This window comes from Chanodichthys erythropterus, chromosome 2, assembly GCF_024489055.1.
Source record: "Chanodichthys erythropterus isolate Z2021 chromosome 2, ASM2448905v1, whole genome shotgun sequence".
Taxonomy (NCBI): domain Eukaryota; kingdom Metazoa; phylum Chordata; class Actinopteri; order Cypriniformes; family Xenocyprididae; genus Chanodichthys; species Chanodichthys erythropterus.
In genome coordinates, this window is record NC_090222.1 from 27,270,321 (window position 1) to 27,293,334 (window position 23,014).

The 23,014-nt window shown below is 35.9% G+C and overlaps 1 protein-coding gene across 4 annotated transcripts; it reads left to right on the forward strand.

Moving 5' to 3' along the window:
- Positions 1 to 507: 507 nt before the first annotated feature.
- lingo4b (leucine rich repeat and Ig domain containing 4b) lies at positions 508 to 15,341 on the forward strand. Of its 4 annotated transcripts, none has more exons than XM_067407368.1 (3): positions 508 to 971; positions 11,052 to 11,170; positions 12,218 to 15,341. In XM_067407368.1, the coding sequence occupies exon 3, from the start codon at positions 12,230 to 12,232 to the stop codon at positions 14,042 to 14,044; it is 1,815 nt and encodes a 604-aa protein (XP_067263469.1). In that variant the 5' UTR covers positions 508 to 971; positions 11,052 to 11,170; positions 12,218 to 12,229; the 3' UTR covers positions 14,045 to 15,341. The 4 variants fall into 4 exon arrangements, with proteins under 4 accessions (XP_067263469.1, XP_067263478.1, XP_067263487.1 ...); XM_067407377.1 differs by having other exon boundaries at positions 508 to 958; XM_067407386.1 differs by lacking the exon at positions 508 to 971 and adding an exon at positions 6,426 to 6,557.
- Positions 15,342 to 23,014: the final 7,673 nt, after the last annotated feature.

Here is a 23,014-nt window from a genome sequence, read left to right on the forward strand (position 1 = left end):
TTTTTCGCTGTAAAATGACCAAGCAACACCAGAGGGTTAAAACGTTGGTGTCCCATTTTTAAACAATTTATGTGCATTGTAATGTTGCCTTTTAGTTGATGTTTATAACCTTTTATGGCTAAATCTGTGTCATTCCTGTGCCATCTGTGGCATAGGAGCTGAAACTATGTCAACTCTTGTAATAGGCCTATTGTCACTGTATTTTTACGGTGAAGTTCTGACAACCACAGAACCTTGTGCCAAACTTTTTTTTTTTCTTTTTCTTTTTTTTTTTTTTTACCTGAAATTTAATTAATTAAATAAAAAAAGTAATTTAAGTTTTGGATAAGTTGTGTTCTCTTTTCGACAATACCATGCAATTAGAACAGTTTACCACAAACAAGTCACATTTACATGGTTTGCTTTTGTATCGTAGGCCTATAAATCGACTAAAGTAAACATGTGTCCCATGAGATGTTATCAATCATCTACAAGCCACGAGTCTCACTCAGGCAACCATCTGCTGTTTTACCTAAATCCGGAGATTTGGCCAAGCCGCGCAAATATCTGTCATTCTCTCAGAGTGCCCTCACGAGGTGTTATCCTTCATCAGCTCTGCTGAATAGACCAGTAAACACCGATCTGCTCTCTAAAACCGCTGGGGTTTGGATGTTCACTCGTATTGAAACGGGCAGGTGGGAGTTGGAAGTTAGAGGAGCGAGTGCAGAGGAGCGTCAGTGCGGAGAACAGCCAACCTAAATTAAGGTTACAATTATCCTACTAGACCCAGGAGGGATGTGTCGTAGACTGAAGGAATTAATGAAGAAACAAAGCGATTAAAAACATTCGGGTCTTGTCTCAAGACAGGCTTGTCGTCTTTCTGAGCACGATGTTAGAGGACATTGTGCAGAAGTGAGGAACTGCGAACCTTGATGGACAAAGACTTGGAGAGCTATGACATCGCTGCCATGCAGATATTGTAAGGGAAGCGGGTGAGTTCCGCTTTGTGGTTTTTTTTTTTTTGTTTTTTCTGATAGTTTATGTAGGTTATATTTGTTCAAATCAGTGTTTGTTTAGTGTTCTTCAATGTTATGAATAATTTTAAAGTTACTAATTTCATCACAATCAGACTTCTTACTCATGGATATAAAACGTATTGTCTATTACATTAATTTAAGCTAAACAACAGACATTAAAGTTAACGACTCTTGTTATAGACTAGTGTAATCGTAATGTGTGAGGAATTTCATTCTAACACTATGGTTTCCAAGGTAAAGATGATATTGTAGAAGGTGTATGTAGCCTACATTGTTAATTTGATGTTTTCTTATGTTGGCTATTTGAGTTTCTTTCAAAAACATAAAAATATTATTCAAAATTATTTTCTTAAAATATCAGGTAGTGTGTAAAGCTGGAATAGAAAATTGAGTAGACTAAGATAGATAGATAGAGAGATTGATGATTGATTGATTTATTGTTTGAGAGACACTGATAGAGAATTGATTTAACTCATTGACTTGATAGACAGACAGACAGACAGACAGATAGATAGATAGATAGATAGATAGATAGATAGATAGATAGATAGATAGATAGATAGATAGATAGATAGATAGATAGATAGATAGATAGACCAGTTAGTCTCAATGGCTCTAGGTAGACAGATTGATTCATTGATATATTGATTGTCAGACCAATTAGACTCAATGACTAGATAGTCAGATTGATTGTTTGATTGTCAGACCATTTAGACTCAATCAGAGTAGATAGATAGATAGACAGATAGATAGATAGATACATAGATAGATAGATACATAGATAGATACATACATACATAGATAGATACATAGATAGATACATAGATAGATAGATAGATAGATAGATAGATAGATAGATAGATTGATTGATTGTCAGACCATTTAGCCTCAATGACTCTATATAGATAGATAGATAGATAGATAGATAGATTGATTGATTGTCAGACCTTTTAGCCTCAATGACTCTATATAGATAGATAGATAGATAGATAGATAGATAGATTGATTGATTGATTGATTGATTGATTGTCAGACCTTTTAGCCTCAATGACTCTATATAGATAGATAGATAGATAGATAGATAGATAGATAGATAGATAGATAGATAGATAGATAGATAGATAGATAGATTGATTGATTGATTGATTGATTGTCAGACCATTTAGACTCTGACTCTAGATATAGATAGATAGATAGATAGATAGATAGATAGATAGATAGATAGATAGATAGATAGATAGATAGATAGATAGATAGATAGATAGATTGATTGTCAGACCATTTAGACTCAATGACTCTAGATAGATAGATAGATTTGTTTGTTTGCTTGCTTGTTTGTTTGTTTTAGCCCACTTGTCTGGGCCAGATCATAGTCCCATGAGGCAAATGTCTTTGAAAGCTTTTGTCTTGGGAGGCAAACATACAACTAAAAATAGCAGTTAGCGGCACCAGTGGTCAGCTGGCATCGTGCGCAGCATTCACATTCTCGGCTCGCACGGTCACTACAGTTTTGGAGGCCCCTGGCAGTCATGGCTGTCTTAATTAGAACTAATCAATCTGAGCAAGTTCTCTCTAATGAGATTTCAAACAGCATCCCACATCGCCAAATTCCTGTTGCTCCCTCGTAAGCCAACGCTAAAGGAGCGCAAGCTTTGGGGCTGGTCCAGATGAGCACTTTAATCAGACGAGTTGTAATGCACAGCAGAGCCTGATTTATCACCGGTTGATGGGGTGGAGCCGTAAAAGCACTTACTTGATCACTGGTTTGTTTTGCTTGGTCACTCGACATTCTCATCACGCCCTCTTATGTATTGGCATGTGATTTATGAGGTCTGCTGCTATGAGGTCATTTTGAAGCAGGGTTTAATATCACTGAACAGGTGCAGATGCCCAGTTTTGACCAGTTTTGCCTTTTTAATAATGCACAGCAGTTACCTTTGGACTTAATTTGAGATTTGGGGCCCTGATAACTCTGCCTCATATTGTGAGCATCATCCTGGTTCTTTGCGTAATCCTGCTGCCCTAAAACGGACCTATTTAGGACTGCTTAGACTGTGAACTATCCAGGGCACCGTATGACCCTGCTAATGGGTGTCCTGTATTACAGCACACAGCCTGATGAAGAGGTCTCACTGGCGAAATTTCCCTATAGACCAGACCTATCTTTTAACTAAGCAATAGTCATGCTGTTTTTTTTGGGTTTTTTTTGCTTTTTGTGAAGAATGTTTAATCCTTGTGTTGTTTATATGTCTGTGTGGTGTTTTTAATATGCTTTAAGACAAACCATGTGCAAAGTCATATGTCAACACCATTACTGAGTATTTTCTAAGTGAAACTGCAGTGAAAAAAAGACTCAAACCCGCAGTTTGAAATCACTGGTACAAACTACCTTGTAACCAATCATGTAAATGTGCCGGCGGGCTTTAGCATATCATTAACAGGAGTATATAGAGAGAAACCAGGTTATCCTGGTATATTTTTCTGTTGATATGAAAAATCGTGTAGATTTAGCAATATGGCGGGTGTATGATGCATATTGCGATGTTATGATGAACTATATGCCTTTCTCCACCTACGTTCAGAGTTGTTCTAAGTATTTGTAAGGATACTGATTGTTAGAAGGCAGGTGTCTGACTCTGAGATGATGAACAGGAACATGGTTTGTGTAACATTAGCAACAAATTATTAGCTGTTTGATAATATATGCTGTGTTTGAAATCGCCCCCTATACGCTCATTCACTATTCCCTACGTTAGTCCACTAATATAGTCCACTTGAAGGAGTGAGTGAAAACAAGTGAGTGAATTCGGACACCAGGTGTGCCAGAATGGCTGTCGCTCTTTCATGGTTTGTGCTTGCTGTTTAATAATTATTTGAATCTTGGCAAAATGGCAGCTCCAGTAGTAATGAAAAAAAATGATCTTGAGCTCTGTCATTAAATCTAGCTTGTATAAAACTTAATTAAACAATTTAATAATCAAGTGAAAGGAATTTATACCTTATATTACACTGTTGCCATATTGGGAAGTGGATGGATGGAAGACTCAGCTGCGGACGCCATCTTCTGGTCAGATGCGGGAATTCATTCAGCGTGCAGCGCGACTCTCACAATGCATTATGGGTATTCTCTAGCCATTGAGTGTACATCAGTTGTACACTCGTTATTGCGGTGCATTATGGGATTGAATGAGGGCACTCAGTAATGTCCACTATGGTTTCGGACACCAAATTGGCTGTCCCCTCAAATAGTGCCCTATTTAAGGGTATAGGGGGCGATTTCGGACACAGCCATAGTCAAGCAGAAGGCTAATAATATCAATTACCGATATGTGTCCGATTTTGTAAAGAGCGATACCATTGTGCAGTGTTTACCTCAGTCAGTTGACCGAGTGGATCTCTGAGCTGGCGTGAGCAAGTGGAGGCAGGGCTAATTTGCATATTCATTGATCCATGTATACTAAACGAAGCAAGGGTGTAGAGTTACATTCAAGCTATTAAGGCATGAAGAAAATTTTTCACAGGAAAAAAAATTTAAATATGTAATTTTGGTGATCAAAGATGTGTTTTAAGGGAAAAAATGATTGACTCCAGGGGAGCTGGATCTGTGACCCTGGATAGGAGGCAATCTGTCAGCACTACTGGGTTGCAATGCCTATTGATGGATTAAAATCTATGGACATACATACATGGGTGAAGCAGATTCTGTGCTTTTCACAGATGACATATGAGCGTAAACCGCATCCATATGTGTGACCTCTCCACAATCACACTAAAAATCAATGGACTCAGACTTGATTTATAGTCTGCGCTCCAAGAGACGTTGCATTGATGGAATGAAATCTGAATCCGGGCCTTCAAAAACAAATTATCTCCATCCCTCCAGCATGTCTACTGAATTTCAGATGCTTTTGGTGCTGCATGTTTCACTGGTTTAGTTTGCTGCATGTTTCGCTGCATGTTTCATATACAGTATAAATGCAAATGTTTGTTATCTATTGTTCATTAAAAACTTGCCTAAAATTAACAATGAACTTGTGGAATGCACAAATGCAGTGACCCAGTTACATTAATGCATTCAGTTTAGCCTGAGGTCACCTCACTTGTGTGTCCTTGAAAAGTTACTGTTGAAGTCATTTTAAAACACTCATGCACATACAGTATGTGCGCTGCCTTCTGGCAGGCAATAGGAACATGTGAGATGATGTCATGTTCATTTTTCCACAGATATTTTTCTTTTGCATCAAATTTGATTGTCTTTGGAGTACACAATGTACACGCACTGACTGAAGTGACCAGCGCAAAGCTGAATTATCATAATCTGTCCTTCAGACTGTTGTGATCTAAACCCATCGTGACCTCTCTCAGCTGCTCCACATAATCATGAAAAACAGAAGCATGAACATTCATATTGGTTTGACCAAGTAAAATATGCACGACGTAAACAAAATATTAGATATTGTTTCCTGTCATAATAGCAATTATTTGACTGATTTTTTAAATTCAATTTCATATTATTTTGGCTAAATAAATAAAAACACTAAAAACTAAAATCAGTCCTTTAAATAAGTGAATTCAGGCATCACAAAATTATAATGTTCAGTATATAAGAGATTTTCATTTCACTTTTAACTTTTTAAATTTAAACTGTAATAAATGTGTTTAATAATTTAACTTTAAGTGAACATTAGATGATGGCAAAGGTAATCTAAATGCAAATAGGCTAAATGACTAGGCATATTTATCGATAAAAAATCTAAGTTATCCATAATTGACTCAATAGTTTAATAATTAATTAGTTGTGTGCACAGTTGTTTGATGTTCATTCCCAGGGAAAGCATAATCTGATATGGTGTTAATACCATTGTACACAAAAACAAGACTTTGACAAACAACCACCACTGCCACAAAACACATCCTGTATTACAGTCTGCAGTATGCACTGAATTGTTTGTTACAAGCCTGAAGCTACACCTGTTATACCATCTTCCTCTCACACTCTTTTAGACTAAAGCAGCAAAATCAGTCACACTTCAACAGAGGCTGAGAATATAAATGCTTGTATTATATGCTACACATGCAAACACACAACAGAAATGTTTTTTAAACTCTATCATTATGGCTTTCAGCAAAGGTGGATTACAGAAGGATGAGCTGAAGTGTCTTGTAAATTCACTGAGGGCTTTGAGGAAGCATCTGTGGTTTGTGCATCCAAGTGTGAACCTCACCTTCTCGGTAATATTTATTTTTCCGCTCCCCGGGCAAACTCGAAAGGAACAAGTACTCCATGTCCTGAAGATCTGTCATCATATCCCATAGCTAAACAACACCTGTTTCTGAAAGCTTTTAATACTTGCGTTCATTCCCATGGCTTCATTTTGTGGAGGGGGTAGAGGGCCAGGAGCCATAAACAGCCTCTTTCTCACTTTGTTGCAATTGTTTCTGTGAAGAATTGATGTGAGGAATTCTAATTGGAGATTGGAGAGTGGCTCCGGGTCGTTTTCACCCTGCTGGGACGAGAATAGCACAGGCTCCAAGAGACAGGTGAACTACATTCCCTGGCTGCACTCAGAGGTTAGAGGTCAAGCTAAATATGCAGGTTGGCGACCTCTGATATTGTCACTGAAGAGGTCCTGAAATTTAAGACACTGTTAGTGTGATCCAGAATAAAGGGTAAAAATAATGGTTTTGGCTGACATTTTGTGAATATCCTGTAATGTTGAAGGTTAATTTTAATTTCAAAATGCCTGGATTCCCTCATCTGTTTGCTCAGCACGTCCCTCCCCTGACCTTTTTACACTAGAATGCACAGTTAAAGCTCAATAATACTTACTTTCTTACTGTTATAAGCCCTTCTGCATGCCTAGAGTCAGTGAAGTGCAAATCTGCAGTCAGTCTGCAGAGGCTTTAAGTGTTGCGGTTTACTAATGGAGTCAGGGGAACAGCTACAGCAGCAATGAAAAGGTGTTGACCCCCTGTTATAGTATCTGGCAGAGGTCCATGTCATTTATTGTAACCTAAAGAAGCCTTTCTGACCCTGATGAGTTCTAATTGTTGATGTGAATGTATGAAAGTCAGGCCTGAAATGAGAAAACAACACATTATGTTGGTGTGTTCAGCTTAGTGAGGGCTGGCTAACTGTGATGACATTGCATCAGATCGACAAGGGCACGCTCGATGTTTGGCAGAGTGTTGATTGTTAGATAAGAGCATTGCCAAAGCTGGTATGTAGACGGTCCTGGTAGGCGATTATGCAAAAGTTTTAATATGAGGCATCTTATTGGGTTTGGGCCACAAATTTGGCAGTTTTCATTTAATAGTGTTAATGAATAAATTATAAAAATATATTTTTTTGTGCTTTATATAATAAAAAAATAAGAATATAAAATATTTATGCTTTTGAAATACATTTATATTATATTAATACATTTTATATATTAATATTAGGTAATAAAAAATATGATTATATATTTAATCATTCTTTTATATTTATAAATAAAATATATTAATAAAATGTATATATATTAAAAATGTTATATTATATTAATAAGTATTAAAATATATATAAAACAATAAAATAAACCATTTATTTTAACCACAAATGCTATATAGAGAGAAAAGAGATATATTATTAGACGGCTGTCTGTCGAGATGTTTCAGAATTATAATCATGAGATCAAAATCACTTAGGCTATGTTTTCTTGCTTTCATTATAAGCAATCAAGATGAGCTTAGTTGTCAGACAGTGTGAAAATGTAATATAGGAAAGCAGCAAGACAGAGCACGAGTCTTGTCCAGATCTCGTACACCTGCTGCACTGTGTCTTTCACAAGTCGACAGGGAGGGATTCACACCTTTAATTTGTGTAAGCCAGGCTCTCTGCTGTGTGGAAAACCAATATGGTGTCAAAACAGCCAAGCCAAGAGTGATTCTCTCTCCCTCCTTTCTCTAGATACAGCATTATGAGTCAGCTTATTTGGCCAGTATAAGGCCTTTGTGTGGAGACTGGGGATGACACTGGACTGGAGTACTCAGGGAAACAAGTCAGCCTCATTTTAAGTGGTTTTAGCAGGAACAGGTTCAAAATAGAAGCTTTGTGAGTAAACAGGAGAGTACGAGAAACCCAGACCCATGTGAATATGCTATATTAAGCAAGCAAGCAGTGGGAGAGGTGTAATACAAGACTGGAATAATTGAGATCATTTGTCACGACAAGGTAGGAGTTTGTACCCATTTTATTCAGTTCATTAGTATGCAAAGGACTATTGTACCAGAAATTCTGTGTAGAATTATGATTTATTAAGCATTTAAAATCTAATTTAGTTTATTTTTTAAATACTTTTTATGTATGTAACAGGTCTACTAATGTGATACTTTAATGCATTTTTCTGATAAAAATGGCTTTTTTTTTTTTTTTGTTCTCATACAGTATAACATAGATTTGGAGTAAATATCAGGCATGGAGACAAATGCAAATGCTTTCTCAATTAGCCTAGAGTCAGACAAACATTTTAAACTCATTTTGTAAGAGTTTGTGATTTCCCAGCATGCTCTGTCTGCAGTATTATCATACAACAGTTTGTGGACAGTTCACCTAAAAATCATTTACTCACGCACAAGTTGTTCTAAACCTGTATGAGTTTCTTTCTTCTGTTGAACACAAAAGAAGATATTTTGAAGATTGTGGGTAACCAAACAGATTCTGGTCCACTTTAACTGCCATAGCATTTTTTTTTTCCCTTTATCATACTATGGAAGTCAATGGGGACCAGCAGCTGTTTAATTACCCACATTCTTCAAAATATCTTCTTGTGGGTGAGTATATGATGACAGAATTTTCATTTTTGGGTGAACTATCCCTTTAAGCTGTTTGTTAATTGTCACCTGAGGTTTATGTGTGAAGTATTGAGGTTGTCTAACTATAAAAATCTGAAGTGAAATGTTTTCTGAGGCAAAGACTTGCAAGCTATCTTTCCCTTTAGAGGCGAGTAATAAATAAAAACTGCATGATAAAGATTATTGTGCTGCTAATTAGCATTTGACAGGAGACATTTAACATTAAGTGAACAAACAAATCCAAATAGACTAAATGACTGAGGATAATTACATGTTGAAAGAACAAATCTCAGACATCTCAATGCATCACGTTACCTTGATTTACTTTTTTAGTGCAAAGCTAAACATAGTTGTGTAAGGTTCTGTCAAAAACCACTTGCATTACAGTTTTATGTTAATTCAGTGCATGTATGTTCAGATAATGAATCACTCTTCTTTATTTAGAGTGTGTATGCTGAATTTATGTATTATTGATCAATCCAGTGTTTTTCTCTGAGCTCTGCTGTTGTTTGGCTCAGCTCTATCCATTAAACTGAAGCACAGTCAACGTCTGTCCATGCTGAGTGGGTAATTCCTAATTTGTGTCTATCTCTGCACCTGCACCCTGTGACATGAGGTTAAGCTGGACTATAGTGAAAGTGCCCTGCACACCTGTCCTCTCACATCAGACCCTCTAGAGCTGTAAATGCTGAGGGCTGGAGGGAAACAAGCATGTTAGCGTGCAGCTGTCACCTGTCTCATCATTTTTATACACTGTCGGGGTCGTGTTTATTTCTGTTTAGTTTCACTGTGTTTGGTTTCCTTTTCAGTCAGTACTTTGTTCCTGTTCTGCTTGTGTTCTGTGTTCCCTAGTTAGTTTCCTTGTTTCTGTTCAGCTGATTACCTCTCCCTATGTATTTAACCCTTCGGTCCGCTTCGTTTAGGGGTCACACTTGGCTCCTTCGCGGTCAAAAGTGACCGAAGCCTTGAAATGTAACTTTTTTTTTTTCTTTCTGGAAAACCAATGTAATATATTTTTGTTCAATAATATTTTTTGATTATTATTTAAAATTTTGAGGTTATTTTATGATACTATGCAATATTTATACATTTTTTTATTAGCTATTTGTCCCAATTGAAAATCATACACAACTTATTTCTAATATATATTTTTAATTATTTTTCACTTAAAGCAGAGATGAGGCATTTAAAATCCAATTTTTTGAAGGTAGATTAGTGCCATCTGGTGGGAGTAAAAACAGAAAAACTAAATGCAATGCCATGGTGTAACCACTAGATATAGTTCTATATAAAGTGGCTTATAAATTCTCTCATGTTTTTAGACATAAATACGTATTTTTGTTAAGTTGTGGATTTGGATTTATAATTTCTCAAAGACTACTTTTTGTCAAGGTTTATTTATTTATTTATTTATTTTTTTAAATGTTGATTTGAAGTGTCAGTTTTTGCATTAATTTTACTACAGTCAAACCTGAATAGAGGAGGACATTTTGTTACACAAAACATCAAAATTCAATAAAAATGTAACAAAAACAGGTCTGTTTTATGACAGCTTAATAAATCTGGGTCTGAGCTGATTTCAACCTCTTATTTGAGACATTTGGCTCAATTTTACCATATTGTAACAGCCAAACCAGTTTTTTTGTGTGTGTGTGTGTCTCTGCGTGTGTGTAAGTGAGTGAGTGTGTGTTTGAGTGGTTGTGTCTGTTTTGTAATCTTATGTAACCTCTTCCTTGCTGTTCAATTTTTTACTGCTTTGTGGCTGAATTATTGATTTTATTTCACACATTTGCAAAAACTTGCTCTGTGTTTATATATATATATGGGAGGAGGTCTGGATGTGTCTATTTTGCACTCTTGACATTTTGTGCACTTATTCTCTGCACAATGGCTAAATTGTAGTCTGTACCACCAAAATATTCTTTGTGCTGTGCGTGTTGTTAAGCCACAATGAATTGTTATATTTACCAAATGAGTGTGCATTTAAAAGACACACATATATTTTGCAGTCTCGTACCAAAACAGGTGTAGAACGTTCCACTGTTGTCCATCAGAAATGGATGAAAAGCTGTTCTACAACTTCAGTTATATCTGGATCAGTCAGTCTGTCTAAAAGCAGAGGATTAAAGAGATTGTTATAGCACAAATAATCATAAATCAATCTCAATAATTTTTTCTGTTTCTTCTCTTCTCTGGCTTTAGGCTTTTGGAAGTGTGGCACCTAAATGTGACTAAATGCCTCTCCAACGAACACTGAGCCCAACATAGATACCATCCTGAAAATATCTGGTTATGAGAACTGGCACTACAAAAGTCCCTTGGTAAGCATAACTAGTTAAAAAAAATGACTTATGGGTAATGTTTGTCTCCAAATTCAATTATTTTGACATCTATAGCTCTTGAAAATGTTTCTATTAGATGTAGATTAAAACTTAGTAGTACTTACAGTATCCCTGTTCCATTGTGATTGATCAAGATGCATTTGGGTCAATAACAAAACACTTATTTGCCTTTTTTTTTTTGGTCCATCTATTAAGGTATTCAAAAATACATTCAAAAGAAATAAAAATACACATTTTATGCAAATGCATTTCATACAATGACTTGAAATCACCTATTCTATGATGTGTATGTTTCTTAATTTCTGAATTAAAATTCATATTGATATTTTTGGAAGGGATGAAATCAGAAATTATGTCACAATGAAGAAAATCCTAATTGAAAAAATGAAATTCTTGAAAAGAAAACCTACGTGTAGTTTAAAATAGTCTATTAATTCTAGTAAATCTTAGAAAAAAATATTTTAACAAAACTGCTTTACTACTTATTAATAGTTAAAAACATTTAAAAACATATTTGAAAATGAATTAAATTACATTTCTGTCATTAATTACTCATTCTCATGTCACACAAATTAAGATATTTTTTATGAAATCCAAGGATTTTATTTATCCCCCATAGAAAACAACGTAATTACTGTCATTCACTGTCCAGAAAAGTAGTAAAGACAACCTTAAAATAGTCAATGTGACTACAGTGGTTCAACCTAAGGTTAATGTTAATGCTTAATGAGAATGACAGGGGAGAGAGGGATTTGTTAAATAAAGTCATTATTTTTGTTTTTGTTTTTTGCGCACAAACAGTATTCTCATCTGTAGGTTTTTTTTTAAATTACAATTAAGAAAACTTGATCTTGTCAAATAAATAATTAATTTGAAAGTTTGAGTTTAATGATTTGTGTTACCATCAAGTAACTATCAAGAATTCCTTTCCGAAACCGATTCAAAAACTTGAGAACTTGACATTATAATTTTAAAAAGAATTTTCCTTATTGTGGACACTCTTATATGTCATTTTCTTTTTTGCAGGAAGGAGGTAAGATGTTCATGGATCTGTGTGGCCAGCGGGGCGCATGGACAGTCCTGCTGTTGTGGTGCCTAAACCTATCAGCTGCTGACCTCACCTGCCCGCAGAAATGCACTTGTTATCGTGACACGTTGGAGGTCAACTGCTCCTCAAGACACCTGACAGGTGTCCCTGAGGGGTTACCCAGCAATGCCAAACGCTTAGATCTTTCAGGAAACCAATTGAAAACGCTGGCTAGACGTCAGTTCTCTGGTCTGTCAAAGCTGGAGGACCTGGACTTGAGTGAGAACATTATCTCCATGATAGAAGTGGAAACATTTCAGGGTCTGAAGAACCTGCGATACTTGAGGATAAAGAACAACCGCCTCAAGATCCTCCCGGTCGGGGTCTTCTCTGGCCTCTCCAATCTTCAACGTCTGGATATCAGTGAGAATGAGATCCTGGTTTTCCTGGATTACACATTCCGGGACATGATTAACTTACAGCAGCTCGATGCAGGAGAAAACGACCTGGTGTTTATCTCACAACGGGCTTTTGTTGGGTTGCAGGCACTGAAGGAGCTGAACGTGGACCGCAGCAATTTAACCTCCATCCCCACTGAAGCTCTGTCGCAACTTCAGAGCTTGACCAAGCTGCGTCTGCGCAAGCTGACCATAAGCGTGCTGCCCAACAACGCCTTTCGCCGACTGCACCAGCTGCGCACATTGCAGATCCTCCATTGGCCTTCTCTCGAGACGCTTAATAGCAACAGCCTGGTCGGTCTCAACCTTTCCACATTAGTTTTAAGCAACTGCAACCTTAGTTCCGTACCTTACGCTCCCCTGCGCCATCTCACTTACCTGCAGTACCTCGACCTGTCCTACAACCCCATCACCTCCATACAAGGCAACTTGCTGGGGGAGCTTCTGCGGCTGCAAGAGTTGCACCTGGTAGGTGGGAGCCTGTTACGTATCGAGCCAGGTGCCTTCAGGGGTCTGGTCCACTTTCGTTTGCTCAATGTGTCCTCAAATCGTCTGACAACATTGGAAGAAAGTGTCTTCCACTCCGTAGGGAACTTGCAGACACTGCGGCTGGACAGAAACCCATTGGCTTGTGACTGCAGACTACTCTGGGTTGTGCGACGACGTCGGCGGCTGGACTTTGATGGCCGCCAACCCACCTGTTCGGCTCTGAATCAGCACAAGAAGGCATTTCGTGACTTTTCGGAGGATGATCTTCCGGTTATATTTACGTGCAGACAAGCGCAGATTCTGAACCGCCAGCAGCAGGATGCGAGTGTGGTGGAGGGCATGAGCGTGCGGTTTGACTGCAGAGCCGACGGCTATCCGTCGCCTTCTATTACCTGGCTGTCAGCCCAGCAGACTGCACTTAGCTCTGTCGGGAGAGTACGAGTGCTTGCTAATGGGAGTTTAGAAGTGCGTTACGCCCAAGTACAGGACAGTGGAACGTATCTATGTATTGCAGCTAATGCAGCGGGTAATGACAGCATCTCCGTGAGTCTGCATGTGGAGGGGATCCCACAAAACCGCACAGCATCGTATTTCTCAGACGAGGGATGGATGGAAACTTCATTACCTCCTTCTACCAATTCCTCGGCACGGGTGTCAAATCCTTACCCATTTGATGCTAAAACCCTCATCATTGCTACCACCATGGGATTTCTCTCTTTCCTCAGCTCTGTGGCGATCTGTTTTGTGTTTATGTTCTTCTGGAGTCAGAGCAAAGGACAGATAAAACACACTGCCACTATAGACTTCGTGCCACGATCATCAATGGGTGGAGGTGGAGATGGTGGGGACACTGGGAGGTTCACAATGAAGCTTATTTGAGCTGGAATAGAAAATGAATGGTCATAGTTACAATTAGTTAAGCCTTTAAAACTAGTAACTCTCAAAGTTGCAGCTTGCCAACACAGCAAGGTACAAAGCCTTATGATAACACATTTTGCAAGCCTGACTGACATTCATGTAAATAGGTATAGTAACTCATCTTTATAATAATCTCATTCATGTTTTGCAAGCCTGATTGACATTAATGTAAGTAGGTAACTTCTCTTTGTCATAACATTTTAGCTGAGAAGTTTGATTATATCAAATTTAAGATAAGTAGGTTGTATTGTGGATTGAGCAATGCCAAAGTTTAAAGACAAACAACAAACAAATACTCTTAGTGTCCGATAATAATTCATTTTCATAAAATAAAAAATGATACAAAATAAATACAATTATATATAACATTTAGTACTATTAATAGCACATTTTAAGTAAATAATTGTAATATTAATAATTAAACATTACATTTATTTACCAATTAATTATATATACACACATAATATAATGTGTAAAGACATTATTTTAATAATTTTCCACTAATAAATAATGAAACAACTGCTTAATTATTGTGGTGTGCCCTTGATTTGGTGTGTGATTTTTTTTAGGCTCACAGCTCTTAGTATAATGAATAAAATCTCTTCCTTGGTGAGGGCTCTGGCACAGTTAGCCTTTAGAGATATTCATTTCACTGCCAAATTAAACCAGAACACGCTATGCGATGATGCATTAGATTTGACAACAGTTACAATGCAGTTTTAGATTTTGTAACTATGTTGCACAAATGTATATGCAAAAAAACCCATAGAACTATATCTGTTTTAACAGCCTATTAACATCTATTGTAGTTTGTAGTAATTAAAACCTTGCAACAGGAAATAAATTTAGCTAATAATACGTTTTTAAAAAGGTTAAGAATTTAAATGGACGAGTTAAGGATCGAAATGGATTACTGTATTATATATTGTGTATGTGTGATATTGTTCATTACAGATGTTATACTTATAGGTTGCTGTAAGATTAAAAACATTTTGCAAGGTCATTCAGAAATGTGTTTTATGCTTCTTTTTGCTGTTTTTCATTTTTTATAAACATCATCATGTGATGTTATGCCATACCAGTGACTCTTATGGCTATGCACAAATGCTATGTCATGACCACACATGGTTATCTACCTAAGATGCTTTGCAATTTATGTAATGTATATAAGTTATATTTACACATTTTGATGTTTTTGCTAATGCATTTGTAAGTTATAATAATTTGCATTGGATCATTAAAGACTATGCAAGTCTGCCTGTTCAGAAAACCATCTTGTCTCACTATCTTTACTTAATAGTGTTCCATTTTAAAACTCCTCATTAAAAATTCAAGTTCATTTCTAGGTAAAATTAATTTCTGAGTCCTGGAAGTCTGAACAATTTGCAGGGTGTATTACAGTTGATGGCTGTAATTATAGAGGACACTGTGATCATACGTCTTTGTTACTCTGGTGTATGCAGTATAAAATAGTCCAGATGTAAGCTCCATCTGTTTCATCAAGGCAGCACCTATAACCTTGAGTGGCTGCAGTTTCTCTTTAGCTCATCTGATTGTGGAGGATAAATGACAGGAAATGTAAGAGAAGAATCTGCATAATTATCTGCATCAGTCACTGTCTTGTTTGTTAAACGGAGAAATAATTGTCTCCTGCTGCCTCTCATCTGATTACCTACGATTTATGTTTGATTTTACAGAATTTAGGCCATTTATTCAATCTAATAACAAAGTCAAATTGAAATGTGATAGGTATGTTTTATTACACTGATGACGGATTATTGTCCGAGAGTACAGGAAGAGACGAGAGACTCGCAGGCAGGCTGTTGTTTTGTTGGACAGACAGTTCTCAAGCTTTAACTGGATTCTGCAGAGAGGGAGAGAAAGAGAGCGAGAGAGTGAGAGTAAATCATTTCTGCCGTTGCCCAGAATAACCCAGAAAAAAGATGATAATCACGTGTATGACCAGTGGTTTAAACCCTTTAGGATTACCTCTAGATGTCTCAATCTGTTATATAGGTCTGTCTGGCTACAGGCATGCTCAGCCCACAGACAGATACTGTACTATGATCAAATAAAAATGCTTTATGTTCTCAAAAAAATGTGTTGCAATTAAACTAAAACTAAACTAACAGCTAAATAATTATTAAGATGAGAATTGTCACATATTTGAAAATAATAAACATTTACTGTGTGTGTGTGTGTGTGTGTGTGTGTATACGACATAGATACATAGAAGTATATGAATTCAGGTTGATTGGGAGCCATTTTCCCAGTCATCTCAATGGCAAAAAGTGTCCCAATCAATCTGAATTCACCCATATATATATATATATATATATATATATATATATATATATATATATATATATATATATATATATATATATATATATATATATAGTAAATTTACTGCAATTAAAGTATGTTCAGATCTTCCTGTTCTGTACTCACAGATGTAAGGAACTATTTGTGCCACCACTTTGACCAAAATATGTCACTTATGCCTTTTAGCCACTAGCTGGAGCCAAAGAAAGACACATAAATGAGACAATAGCTATACAAAACTGTGCAAGATGCTTTAAAACTCAGATGCATCAGTTTACACAGACATCATTTGAAACTACTTATGATAAATGTAGGAGATTTCATGGTGTCAAAAATTCTACAATGAATATGAAAGTATGTTTTCTGGCCCACTCTGCCACTGATGCAGTGAGCATTGGCTTATCTGAGCTCCAAGAGTATTGATGAACATGATGAATAGGACAATAACACAGGCAAGATGCAGAGTGAGCAGCTTCTTATTGCTGATTCTGTCAAATTCAGAGTATTGACAAGAACTGAGAAAGCAAATTTAACAGTACACACACACACACACACACACACACACACAAAAACGATAATAGATTGCTTGGACAGTTTATCACACATGTATCTTAAAAGCATCTATAAGTTCCCACAGTCAAGAATACAGAAGAGCTATGCTATTGTTAATGGACATGACTAGGCCTACTCTGTTACACATTTCACTGTTTTAAAAACACTTAAAAGATTATGACAAATTTGTCTAAGTTTGGTACATTTCATGGCAATTATTGCAACATAATGTTTCTAGTCATTAATAATTCCAGTCAGTCAAACCACCGTTCTATATTAATGCGCTGCTTTCAGTTTTCATTGAAGCACACGCACACACACTTATTCTCTCTTTCACACACACTGCACAGACGCAGCACGCACAACTCTCTCTCTCTTGATAATTAATTCATCAAATTATATATCGTCCATCGTGATGCCACGCCCCCGCCCCGCTGCGAGTCGACACATGGTGCGTTCCAAACGGAATATATCGCCCTCCGAAGGGCACTTCGGAGTGAAAATAATCATGGCCGACATATTGAAGGGTCGTTCCAAACCGAAGTGCTCAAAACTGGCCACTTCAAAGGGCCCTTCGGAATGAAGGATTTCGAAGGGTACAACTGATGGACACTTCGGGCCCCCATGATCCTTTGCACAAGGAAGCTGTTTGATGTCACAGAATGGGTACAGGAAGTTAGGAGTTCGATTTTACCTATAAATGTATGTATAGTATTTTTCTATACTGCTGTAATATTTATACAATTATATTTGGTACATTATTATGGTCAAAACGATTGTACTTCAACAAAAAATACTTTACAGCTCTCTTTATCAGTCCATTCAAATGTTTAAAATACATCTACACAATATAAATGGTGCGATAAACCTAAAATAAATAAATAAATAAATAAATAAACTAACGTTAAACAAAGGGTGCAGCTTGCACAATCTACTACTCTTTGATTGTCTCGTTAAGATGACGCTGAAGTGCATTCCAAAAAAAAAAAAAAGTTTTTTGACCCCTCCACCCTTCATGCCTTCGAAGCTTTCACTCCGGAGGGTAAACCCTTTGAAGGGAATAGGGCATGAGCCCTTCCGAATGGAACGCAGGGATACTGTCTTCTATAGACTATAGTTAACCTAAAATCTTTGCTCTGTAAATTAAATTGAGAATACAACTAATGCATGCTATTTTAAATACTGTAGTTTATGCCAGAGACGTCACGTGTGTTAGTCTGTGAAAATACCGTGTCAGTGCCTCAGGGATGACTCATTTTTGTAGGCAAAACCCGGCGAGTTAGCATTTTAGGACTTCCGGTTCCAACGCCGTAAAGTCTATGGGTTTTTTGAATGGGTTTTTGCTAAATCGCCTGAAATAAGGTCTGTGGTTAACAAAGCCTCTAAATACTTTCACGTTTTGATCTATGACATAAAACACACCAGTTATAACCCACTTGTGATTTTTTTAACTTTTACTGTGTCTTAAAATCGGCGGTTGCTAACAAATTGCTAAAAGGGACTACCCAGCTAACCAAAATACGTGACTGTTACGTAACTGCAACGTAATTTGGTGACCAAACTTTCGTCGTGGCGACGTAACTAGTTACGTCGTGGCAACCGGAAAAGTGAAAGGTGCCTATACGTCGCCACAACGTAACTTTGTGACGTTGCCAGTTAGTAACTGCGACGTCGTGGCAACGTTGTGTATCAATAGTTGTGTGTTGGTCATCAGTTGGTAATTCTTATTTTTATTTATTTTTCTATGGGCGGACATGCAGTAGTTTAACCTAATTTATGTCCTCATTTGCCCAAACTAATGTAAAGGCTATTCCAACAGCTGTGAACGATGAATGCAGACTCGAAATGAATTCAATTCATTTATTTTGAAAAACACACAGAACATGAATAAAACTCCAAATAAAAATAATGAAATACACTCAAACTATAAATAAAAACATATAGCCTACAGCGAAACATAAAATAAAAGCATTCAAGACGTTTTGCTCTCAGTATCATTAAAAACATATGCTATGCTAACGTAACATTTTGCATAACATATATTTCAGACGATCAAGGAAATCACAAAGGTAAAAATATTAACAAAAGTACTTAAAGTAGACTGTGGGTAATGTTACTTAACCAATCTGACGCAGTTGTTGAACTTTATTGCTATAAAACTGACGAGAAACACGGAGAAACGTCGACGCTGTCCTCTCCAGCAGCTTGAATGTTTTCCCGGTTGCCATGGCAACTCTAACGGCCACCTGCACTAACGTAAACATAACAATAAAAAAAGGTTTTGCGTCTTTCCAAAGTTAACTTTATACATTTTTATAAAAGCCATTTATTCGTTGTCACCTCGGAAAAATAAATTCTTCTCTCAGAAAAATTAACTTTACACTCTTATCAACATACTGTGGGCACGCGCGCACTACATTTGTGGAGGCGCGCGCTGTATGTCACGTCACTATATATAAAAAACAGTCATCCATACTCTGATTTGGTGAAAAGAAACCTTTTTTTTCTTAAGGGGACATTTCAGTCTTGTGTCTGACATTTAATTACACGTTTTATATTGCAAATTCTGGTAATAATAACATATAAAGAATTTGTAAATGATGGTAATGAAATTACGAGCACATGACGTTGCTGCTACGTTGCCAGTAAGTCATGGAATGACCATTATATTACGAATAGAGGACGTATCTGGAACGTCCTTGGTAATCTTGTAACGTTTGGAGAACGTACTGACGACGTTGTGATATGGTAATTTGATGGTAATATTATTACGGGCATACAACGTTGTAGTTACGTTACTAGTAAGTCATGGAATTACCAATATATTACGAATAGAGGACGTATCTGGAACGTTCTGGGTAATCTTATACACTGTAAAAAATTTACTGTGAAATTTACAGTAACTTACTGGCAACAATTAGCCAGTAAGTTACTGTGAATACGTTTTACAGTAAGGGTACTGTACTTCCATTTACAGTATTTTATGTATACACTGTGAATTCAAAAACAATTAAATACTGTGATTTTAGTTGTATTTACAGTAACTTACTGGCTAATTGTTGCCAGTAAGTTACTGTGAATACGTTTTACAGTAAGGGTACTGTACTTCCATTTACAGTATTTTATGTATACACTGTGAATTCAAAAACAATTAAATACTATGATTTTAGTTGTATTTACAGTAACTTACTGGCTAATTGTTGCCAGTAAGTTACTGTGAATACGTTTTACAATAAGGGTACTGTACTTCCATTTACAGTATTTTATGTATACACTGTGAAATCAAAAACAATTAAATACTGTGATTTTACTTGTATTTACAGTAACTTACTGGCTAATTGTTGCCAGTAAGTTACTGTGAATACATTTTACAGTAAGGGTACTGTACTTCCATTTACAGTATTTTGTGTATTCACTGTAAAATAAAAAACAATTAAACACTGTGATTTTAGTTGTATTTACAGTATTGATTGTTTTACTGTAGAAGAAAAAATACTGTGATTTCGATTGCATTTACATACAAAAAACAGTTAAGCACTGTTTTTTTTATGTATTGTATGCAATACAGTACTATAAACAGTAGATAACAGGTAATCACTGTAAATTCAGTTTCTCGCTGTACAATTTAAATACTGTATCACTGTGATTTAATATTAGCCATCATTAAAAGAATCACCCATATTCTAAAACATAGCAATCAACTGCAGACAATAAGATAATTGTTAACAGTTATTTATTTAAAAACATTTGATGAACAGGAATGACAAAACAGGTACAACATAAAGGGATAATGGACATTGGACAACATGCCATTATACCATCCAAAGTTAACGAACATTCTGTGTTCCATGCACAGAATCTATGCAGAACTGAACACTTAATTCTCTGCTATAAAATATTATAAATTCTAATTGTATGATAGAAAATGGCTAGAAACAAACTGCATCCATGAAATCATCAGCATTGTTACTTTGTAAAATAAGCCAATACATTAACATTACCATGCAACCAAGTGTTATTAAGTTATGAGTACAGAGAATTGAACATGAATTTATAAATCAAACACATTCATATAAATCAAACAATACAATCAATAAATGTAACCAATGATTAATGTTTTATTCTTTTTATTGAAAAAGTGTTTCATCATTAGAGAGATGGGTATAGTTAAATAATGATTTTATCAATTATATTTATACTCTTATGATTACTACTCTCCAAAATTTAGCACAAAAATGATATGTGAAAAAGATTCAGCAGATATTTTATTACTTTATTTGCAAAAAAATGTTTTAAACCATTTCCTAAGTGTCCTGTATGAGTAATATATACTGAGGTAATGTGCTTTAATACTGCTTTACTAGAACTTTTACAGTCCTTGAGCTTCCCAAAAGATAAAAAAAATCTAGAAGATGACACTCATAAAGAGTAAAAGATATGTATAAAGAGCAATATAGAGATTTTTAGCATTTCTTTAAATAATACTTTGGCCCACCCAAAAATACAAAGATTTTAAAAAATTACAGTTTTTGTTCAAGAAAATAAACATGTGGACTTTCTCAGGAAGAATTTGAGATCTCTCATTACCGTGTCCTCAGCTGTGTAGAACACTCTTTCCAACAGTGTTGAGGAGGAAGATGATGGAGAGCTGTGAGAGAAGAGGAAGTGCGTCTTTCTCAGGCTCTTCTGAGGCAAGGATCACTTTGGATTTTTGCAAACTGGAAGCTAAAAACAATGTTATTGTAGTAGTTGTTGTAGTCAGGTTTATTATTTGTTAGAAAGGAATGAGGAAAGTGTGTCTAACTTACATGTTCCTCCTCCTCTTCATCTCGGTCACCACTGCCATCATCATCCTCCTCCTCTGGCAGCTGAAAGAGAAGATTACATTGATAGAAGCTGCATTTTTACTTTTGAAAGCAGTCTCTTCCACTTACCAAGGCTGCATTTGTTGAAAAATATAGTAAAATAATAATATTTTAAAGTAGTTTTACTTTAATATTCTAAACAATTTTACTATTAGCTATTTCCTTACAGATTTTAAACACTGACTGAATGCAACTGGCTCTGACTAGGTGAGTTTGGGCAAGATCCGTTAAATTACCGAATTACATTTATAATCGTGTCACTGTCAGACTTACTCATTTTTCACCTTTCCCTTAAATCTAGGGTCTATCATAGCAGCATCCTCAAAAAATACATCTTCATGTACACGAAAGCACAAAAAAAATAATTTAAATATTACCTAAATGTTTTTTGTATTCTTCAAAGTATTTTGAAATCATTAAAATATTATCATGTATATATTGTAAGTTATAACATTGTTTTTATCATGACATGAGTTCATGTCGTTCCAAACCTGTTAAGACTTTCATTCATCTTCAAGACACAAAAAAGATAATTTAATGAAATCTGAGAGCTTTGTTCCTTTTATTGACAGTCTACACAACTGCCACTTTGATGTTTAAAATAAAATAATTTCATACAGATCGTAAATCTAATCTAATAGAGAGGTTTAGTCCAAATTTTCTGAATAAACTTGATCACCTTATATAATAAACAAATTCAACACACTAGTGCATTTACAAACAAGTTGAGCTTCCATTTTCCATTGTTTGCTAATTAATGTTTATATGTGAAAAAAGTCTAAACTCAAACTGTATATTGCATTAAGCGAACAAGTCTCTTCAAAAAATTTGGAATAAACTTCTCCATTCATATGGATCACTTTTACAATCACTTTATGAACTTTTTGAAGTGTCAAAGTGTTAGTTGCATGGTCTGTAAATTGAGGGATGGAAAGCTCTCAGATTTCATTAAAATATCTTCACTTATGTTTCGAAGATGAACAACAGTCTTGGCAGGCGTACACTGTGAAAGTTCTAACACAGTTTGTGAGCCTTTGCATACAAGTTAGTTAACCCAATAATCATATCAAAGCAGTTGGTACATTGCACGACTGCACTACACAGATTTTTTAAAAACAAGACTTAACATTTATCTATTATGGGTCCTAATTAGGAGACAATGAATACATTAAGCTTTGTGCCATGCTGT